This window comes from Artibeus jamaicensis, unplaced genomic scaffold (assembly GCF_021234435.1).
Source record: "Artibeus jamaicensis isolate MK-2021 breed Jamaican fruit bat unplaced genomic scaffold, CSHL_Jam_final contig_603, whole genome shotgun sequence".
Classification (NCBI taxonomy): Eukaryota; Metazoa; Chordata; class Mammalia; order Chiroptera; family Phyllostomidae; genus Artibeus; species Artibeus jamaicensis.
The window spans coordinates 6,171,091-6,178,666 of record NW_026521904.1 but is presented as its reverse complement, the minus strand read 5'-3'; the positions used below and the strand labels follow the sequence as shown (position 1 = coordinate 6,178,666).

General features: G+C 40.5%; 1 protein-coding gene across 1 annotated transcript; it reads right to left on the bottom strand.

Annotated features, from left to right (window-relative positions):
* Positions 1 to 5,942: 5,942 nt before the first annotated feature.
* On the bottom strand, positions 5,943 to 6,399 carry LOC119065582 (60S ribosomal protein L23a-like). The gene is made up of 2 exons (XM_053670693.1): positions 6,174 to 6,399; positions 5,943 to 6,130 (listed from the first exon to the last, which is right to left on the bottom strand). The coding sequence occupies exons 1-2, from the start codon at positions 6,397 to 6,399 to the stop codon at positions 5,943 to 5,945; spliced, it is 414 nt and encodes a 137-aa protein (XP_053526668.1).
* Between the last annotated feature and the right edge of the window lie 1,177 nt (positions 6,400 to 7,576).

Genomic DNA, 7,576 nt, shown 5'->3' with positions numbered 1-7,576 from the left:
GAAAAAAGGAGATGAGCCAATACACATAGGCCCAGAAAAGGCTCGTTAGCTGAGTGTGTTAATGCAAAAGCTCTGAGGTCATGTAGTACTCAGTGCAAACCTCGGTCAGCTCTGGGAATTGGGCAATGAAGAAAGAGGGCTGATGGGACCTGAAAGAGATGCATTCACTGCAGGTATAAGCCAATTTTGCCAAGATTGAACTATCTCCTCAGATAATGAAATACTCACCAGGAATAAGATTTTCCATGAAGAAAAAGAAAATAATAACCCCAGATCTCCCCGCTGAGTTTGCTCTATCTGTCCTAACTGCAGTCGCAGAAGAGGTGGGGAGGGAGAGAGGGAGAGAGGAAGAGAGGGAGGGAGGGAGGGAGGGAGGGAGAAGGGAATGACAGTTCTTCCTTCTTTGTCCAAAAGGCAGTATAATATGTATGGTGAGGTTAAGAGTATGGTGTCTAAAATACCCTCAAACTACCATATTTTATCCTTTTAGACTGCTATGTCTTTCTTCACAATGTTTATTAGTAGTGGAAATGAGCACAAAGCATTCACTCATTTGCTGACTGTCATGTATTTTCTCCACTGCAGTGTAAGCAGCTCCAAGCAGGCAGACATGTCATGTCATTGCAGCCGTACCTCCAGCTCCTACGATGACACCTAGGACAGTAGGCACTCAAAATATATCTGCAGAATGACAAATGGGTAAATCGATTGATTAGATTAATTAACTAGGGTATCATTATCTCTTGCCTTTTCAAAACCTATGATCTGGACTCCCTTTACCCCATCAGGCATAGTGACATGGAGGTGGAGTGCTGACCTTACGCCCCAGGCCAGAACCCAATTTAGCGTGTGCGTGCACACACACCCATTTGCTTAGGCAAAGAAATCCCAGCTGAAAAGAGAAAATATACTCTGATAGAAAGTGAGAAGGCAGGAACAGATAATTTAAAGGAAAAAGGAAAGTAGCAAAAATGTACCCTCTGTTAATTAAAATAATAATGAGATACCAGTTTTTTTTTTAATTTGCCACTTGGATATAAAGAAAAAATACCCATTTTTGCATGTGTATAGTGAACAGAGCACTTTTTCAGGCTGCTAGTGAAAGTGTCAAGTACTAGACGTTCTGTTCACTTCCATGGAGGGGGCTGTCCATGACGATGTCTGTCCTGCCGTGGAGGTGAGCCCAAGATGGCACAGGACCCAACACGAGGGAGATGATGGGAAATTGTGCTGGGAAGACTGATTCTTTAGTTGCAGAAGATCACCACAGATATTTAAAGATATTAAACTTATTCAGACAAGTCAATTCCCAAGGACTGACCTACTACTCTTCAACTGACCTTGAAGGAAATTTCCAAGGACTTCTAGAGAAGAAATTTAAAATTTTTTTTCTTTGTCTTTTTAATTTTTTTATTGATTTTTTAATTTTTTATTTTAATTGTTGTTCAAGTACAGTTTTCTGTCTTTTACTCCCATCCCACAACACCCACCCATATTGTCTTTTTTAAGAGGCAAAGCTTAGAAGGATGCGCTATCCAAAGCAAAGCAAAGCAAAGAAAATGATCTTGTAAGCATCTGGGGCTTTCCAAGCCAAAACCCCACAGAATCACATCATTATCTAATAATACAGTAAGGAAGAGAGTAAGAAAGGAAATCCCATTGAACCATGGGCCAGGCACAGTGCCAGGAACTGTATGTATTGTGTCCTTTCCCCATATGTTCTGCCTTGAAAGTCACTAGCTTTGCTTTAGAAGTATATCTATGCATATAGTAGGCATTTACACGTATACATATGTGTGTGTGCTGCAGGACACCTGAACAATCTAATGTTTTGGATTAGCTAAAACAATCTTTAACTGGATTTTCAGTTTGTTTTTCATGAACATAGGTTAGTTTAATGAGTCATTGGCCAATCAGAGCCATACAAAATTTTTATGTTTCAGTCATTATTTTCCTGAAGTGATTTCAAGTAAATGGAAATATAGTTTTCTATACATTTGTTAAAGAATCAAAAGCAGTTTTCAGAGCTTCTTATATAATATCCTTTTCTGAAATAGCACACAAGAAATGTCACCACTACAAAGAAAATGTAAATGCTGACAATAGCAATTTTGGTGATGTCAAAGTCAAATTGTTTCGTCCCCAGAGCTAGCTAGTGACAAATGGGCAGGGGTCAGGACGATTCAGCTGTGGGAAGTGAGAACCTTTATCAGTGGACATACTGCCATTTATTTCCACTGCTCCCAAGAGGGACCTACTGGAGGAGGTAAGAAAAAGTTACTTCTTTTCAATTTCCACCCCTCTTCACTGAGCAGTAGACCATGGTTCTTCTATTTTCTACTGTTACCTCTCGACCAAGTATAATTTCCAGAATTCCTAAAGAAGAATGGAGAAAAATAATACTGAATATAACTCATTACCCAAAAACGATTCTAAACCCTTTCCATGGAAAGTCTTCATTTCTGTTTCTCTTTTCCTCCATACCCTTCCTTGCAAGTAACAGACTATTCCCCTGAGTGTCTTAAGTAAGAAAGACAAGCCTCCACTTTTACTGTCAAATCCAGAATACTGCAGTTCCACAATCAGTTGGACCTGAATCTCTGATTCTCTCTTGGCTCTTAGCCTCATAAGCATAAAATGGCTGCCTCAGCTCCAAGCATTATACTCACACTTCTGATTGCCAGAGGCAGAAACAAGGGTAGAGCAGTGGTATTCTAAAGATCATATAATTTATCATTTGAACTGGATTTTTTTAAGTGAAAGAGGGCAATATTAGTAGTTTTTTAAGCCTCACCTGAGAACATTTTTTCATTGCTCTCAGAGAGAGAGGGAGAGAGGAAGGTAGAGAGACATCAGTGAAAGAGAGAAGCATTGATCGGTTGCCTCCCTTATGCACTCGTTCTGAGGATCCAATGCACTGGTACCAGGGAAAGTAGGCACCCAGACTGGAGATCGTAGGTGCCCAGAGGACTGAACCTGCAACCTAAATATGTGCTCTGACCAGGAATCAAACCCACAACCTTTTGCTTATGGGAGGGTGCTCCAACCAACTAAGCCACACCAGCCAGAGCCAATATTAGTCATTTTATCAGGAAAAAACACCTAAACCATCACTGTCTTGGGAAAACTGGGATGTATGCTGGCCCTACTTACTAGAGACAAAGGCACTTCCCAGAAGCCTAGGGAGTTTGGAAGGAGCCACTCCCCTTACCTGAGCATGTTGCCACCCCTACAGGCTTCTGTTAGCAAGGAAAAAGGTGGGTTAGCTGCTGAGTAGGCAACATACTGTATCTGCCATAATTCTAGCCATCGACCCAACCTGTGAGAATAAAGTTGAACTTCCACATCGGGTCTTAGAAATAGAGAAGTAGGCCTGCTTTCCTGAGAACAAGCTGCTGTGGTGATGGTAACAATCCTTCCTCCAGACTTAAATCCTCACAGATCCCATTATTAGACACAAACCTTTCTATTGTTTCATTGAGTTAGTGTTCTCAAAGTGCATAGAGAAATGCCCTATTCTTGGCAGGAGCTTAAAAACTGGTTTTTCAATGAGCAAACATCCCTTAGCCCAAAAGGGAGACAGCCACTTGGAGGCCCGGACGCTCACACCAGGAGACATATTTCAGCCTGAGAGTCTGGTAGAAAGGCATTGGTATTCTCAAAGTTGAAAATTCCAAAAGAAACACCTTGAGCTTTATTCTGGTTTCATTCTCCAAGTCATTACAATGCAGTACTGCCTCATATAATCTCTAACCATCCCATTTTGTAAAATCATTTCATGTACCTTAAACCCAAATATCACAAAGTCCTGAGGTTATTAGAAGGGTGGCAAGTGGTCACACAGGTATGCAATTAAAATCTTTGTTATCCTTTCTCACAGCATCTGAAAACAAAATCCACATTCTGTTGTACGACTTTGTTTCTTACAGAGGGAACATACATGTTACGTGACTTAAAATCTATCAAATTCAAGGTGCCCAACCTGTGGTCCACAGGCCACATGCAGCCCAGCATGGCTATGAAGGTGGCCCAATGCACAATTGTAAATTTACTTAAAATTTACATTATGAGATCTTTTTGTAATCATGTGTTGCAATGTATTTAATATGTGGCCCAAGACAACTCTCCTTCCAGTGTGTCCTAGAGACTCCAAAAGGTTGGATACTCCTGCGAAATGCTGGGAGTGCTGACCTAGTTCAAGTTCAATATGTCCATAACCAAAGGGGAAATACTCCCTGTCAGATTTCCACTCTCCTTTACATTTAAACAGTGTGATAGTTAAGGTCCCAAAACCAAGGCTTTGGCATACAGCCTGAAAAACACCTTTAAACCCTTCTCATATTTCCATTCTTGAATCTTCATTTCTAGCTGGAATAGTTGAAAATGAAGAGGATAGATGAAGAGATACTTTTTCACATTCATCAAAGTCTGACGGCTGACTTCAGCGGCCAGATTCAGTCTCGTGGAGACTGATGTAGGACGCGTGAACTTGCACGTGCAGATGCTGGGGGCATGACGCTGTTCCCGCAGAAAGAATCACACTCATTCTCCACACCTCCAGGAGCAGCATTTCCAAACTGCCTGAGGACAGGAAATTAACCTGTATGTCAACTGTTGGCCTCTCACCTTGTGAAAATCCCTAATTAAGTGGAAGGCAATGGAAATTAGGCAAGGTTCGTGGGTTTTAACATAATTGTAATCCCATCACTCCAAAGTCATGGATTCTACTCTGTTTGTAGTATGTTAGAGAAGCATGTCTCTTTCCATGACTGTGTAACATGCTCAAGAAATGGAGAGACCTGAGTGTGTTTTAGGTTTTGACTCTGGTGTCTATTTACTGAGGGGGATTGGTGCTCCCATAAATGTCCTTTCCCAAATGATAGCGTATGGACTCTAGTCAAGCTAGTCTATTTTAACCGAATCTTTACTATTTCATTATTATTTCAGTTCACTTTGACATTGTTGAAAAACAACAAAAATTCAACTTAAACAGTAAAAAACATTCTGTTTCTTATGTAATGAAGATAACAGGAGCACTGACTTTATAGTGATCACCTTTTGGCTGTCTTTTTATCATGTAGCAACAAAGAAGTGACATCATAGGAAACGATATTAATTCAGAAAGTGCTTTTCAGGAAAGGTACTTTCTGGACTTAAATCATTGCCAAGGGGTGGGGGAGGGAAGTAGCTTTGTATCTCTCAGAAAACTAAGTGAACTTGGTACGGTCTCCTGCAAAGGTCCAGATCGAACCCTAAAGTCACCACGTAAAGTCCACCTTTCACCTTGGAAAACCTTGTCGATTTCTGTGCTTTCCAGTTCCTCGTGCGAAGATCACACATCGAATATGTCATCCCAGGAAAAGTGCAGATGTGCATATGTAGGCATTGGATTCTACCCAAGAATATTAGAGGGTTGACAAACAGTCAAGCATATTTGCAGGTACAATCTTTCTTCAGTTATCATCTCTAAAAGCCACAGATATATGTTCTGTGTGTGTGCTTTTAACAAGTCCCATTTATCTTAGCCTAAAATTGTATGCAGCAAGTCCTTGAAAAACATTTTATTTAACATCATTTCATTATAATTGATGAGGAAAAAATAAATGGGTCCCAGGCCAGGCCACTGTCTGCATGCGGTTTGCCCACTTCCCCCGTCTGCATGGGTTTTCTCTGGGGACTCCAGTTTCATCCCAAAGCCCAAAGACATGCACGTGAGGTGAACAGGAGAGTTTCAACTGTCTCAGCGTGAGTGACTGTGGGGTGTGTGAGTACACACTGCAGTGGAGGGGCGTCCTATCCAGGGTGGGTACCACCTGGCCCCCTGAGCTGCTGGCATAGGCTTCTGCCACCTCACAATTCAGACTGGAAAATCATTATCTTTGTCGGGGTTCATTTTGTTTTGTTTTGTTTTGTTTTACAGTGTAAAATTTTTATGTTTAGAATTAGCCAGCTACACTCAGATTAGATGCTCCCAATTGTGTTGGCAACATCCAAAGCTCGTAGTTGGGAGCCAGTTGAACATAGGCCTTCTTCTCTCCATCAGGCCTGATCAGGGCATTGACCTTGGCTGTGTCGATGTCATAGAGCTTCTTCACAGCCCGTTTGACCCAGTGCTTGTTGGCCTTGACATCTGCAATGAACACAACTTGTCTTCTGTCTTCTCCACAGCTGACCTGTTAGCCAGGGGACCTTGATGATGGCATAGTGATCTAGCTTGTATATCCTGGGGCGCTTTTCCCAGGATATCTGGGCTGCCTTCAGAGCTGAAGTGTCTTTGGCCTCAGAAGCGGATCTTCTTTCTTTGTGACTGTGGGTGCCTTTCAGCGCTGCTTTCTTTGCCTTTGTTTTGGCTTCAGCTTTGGGAGGAGCAGAAGCTTCCTTCTTCACTTTCTGTGCCATCTTCATGAAAAACGATCTTACCTGTTTTTCATTAATCTTTCTTAAATGTATAAATAGCTCACACTTATCTAAATGCTTCCTAATAGAAATGTTTGGGGTCCTTTAGAAGTTTGGTGACCAGAAATGTGCCTTAGGAATATAACACCTGTTGTATCAATTAGTCTACAGTAAAATTGGTTTCATTACACATTGTTTCTCTTCAAGTTGCAGTTTTCAAGACCCTATGGATGGCTAAGTAAGGACTTACTTACTGTATTGCTTGGAAAATGGGCATTTCACCAGACAATGAGTGATTGGCCTCAAGCTTCCCAGGCGGTAGTAGTTAGCTCTGTGAGGTTCTCAGTAAAGATAAGTCTAACCCAGGGAGGCACCAGTAGAAATAGGGATTAGAAGATAAAACAATTCCAATAACAAGGTTTTTGTTCCCAAACTTATTCTGCACTCTTCAATTAAAAACTGAAATCCCTAAAGAAGTGCAGGTGCTCCCAGTACATGAGTTTACATTGCAATCTTCTGAATATGAATCAAGTCTCTCCTATGAAATCAAACACTCGACATAGATTGGACTGCCTAGAGGTAGCAATGCCAACATTCAATGTAAGACCTCCACAGCCATGTCACTTTTGAAACTCACAGGTACCAAAATAAAGCTTCTCTGCTATGTGACTCTTTTGTTCTAGAACTTGAGTTCCCCTTTCACCTCTGTACTACATAGTGACATGAAAAGATGCTAGATTTTTAAACACATGACACACAGAAATAAGACTGTATGACAGAGTAGCTATTGTTGGTTGTAAAACTATGGGTAGTATTTATATTTATATTCTTCAACTAGTCCTAGAACTCTTTAATGAGTATATTATTTGCAGAAAGAAAAATAAATGTATAGAAAATGAATAGTCACAGAAATTATATTGTTGATGTATTCCCTTTCTAAAATAAAGCTCCTGTATTTTTCTAAATGCAAATTTTATGCAGTTTCCCTCAGTAAGTTTATTTTCTATTCAACTTCTTATTTCACTTTTTTTCATTTCTTTAAAATTTTCCAGTTTCTTTTAGGTTGGAAAGGGCTGTCTCATTGGTCCTCTTAAACAACTTTTAGACTTTAGTGGAATACAAATAAATTATATATACTGTGTTGTAACACATAAATATGTTCCAAGCATCTATGCATTGC

Bases quoted from the DNA above. Each gene is read 5' to 3' on its own strand.
- LOC119065582 (XM_053670693.1), bottom strand. From the start codon at position 6,399: ATGGCACAGAAAGTGAAGAAGGAAGCTTCTGCTCCTCCCAAAGCTGAA. The intron at 6,131-6,173 runs GTCAGCTGTGGA...TGTTCATTGCAG, and splicing joins CAAGGTCCCCTGGCTAACAG to ATGTCAAGGCCAACAAGCAC.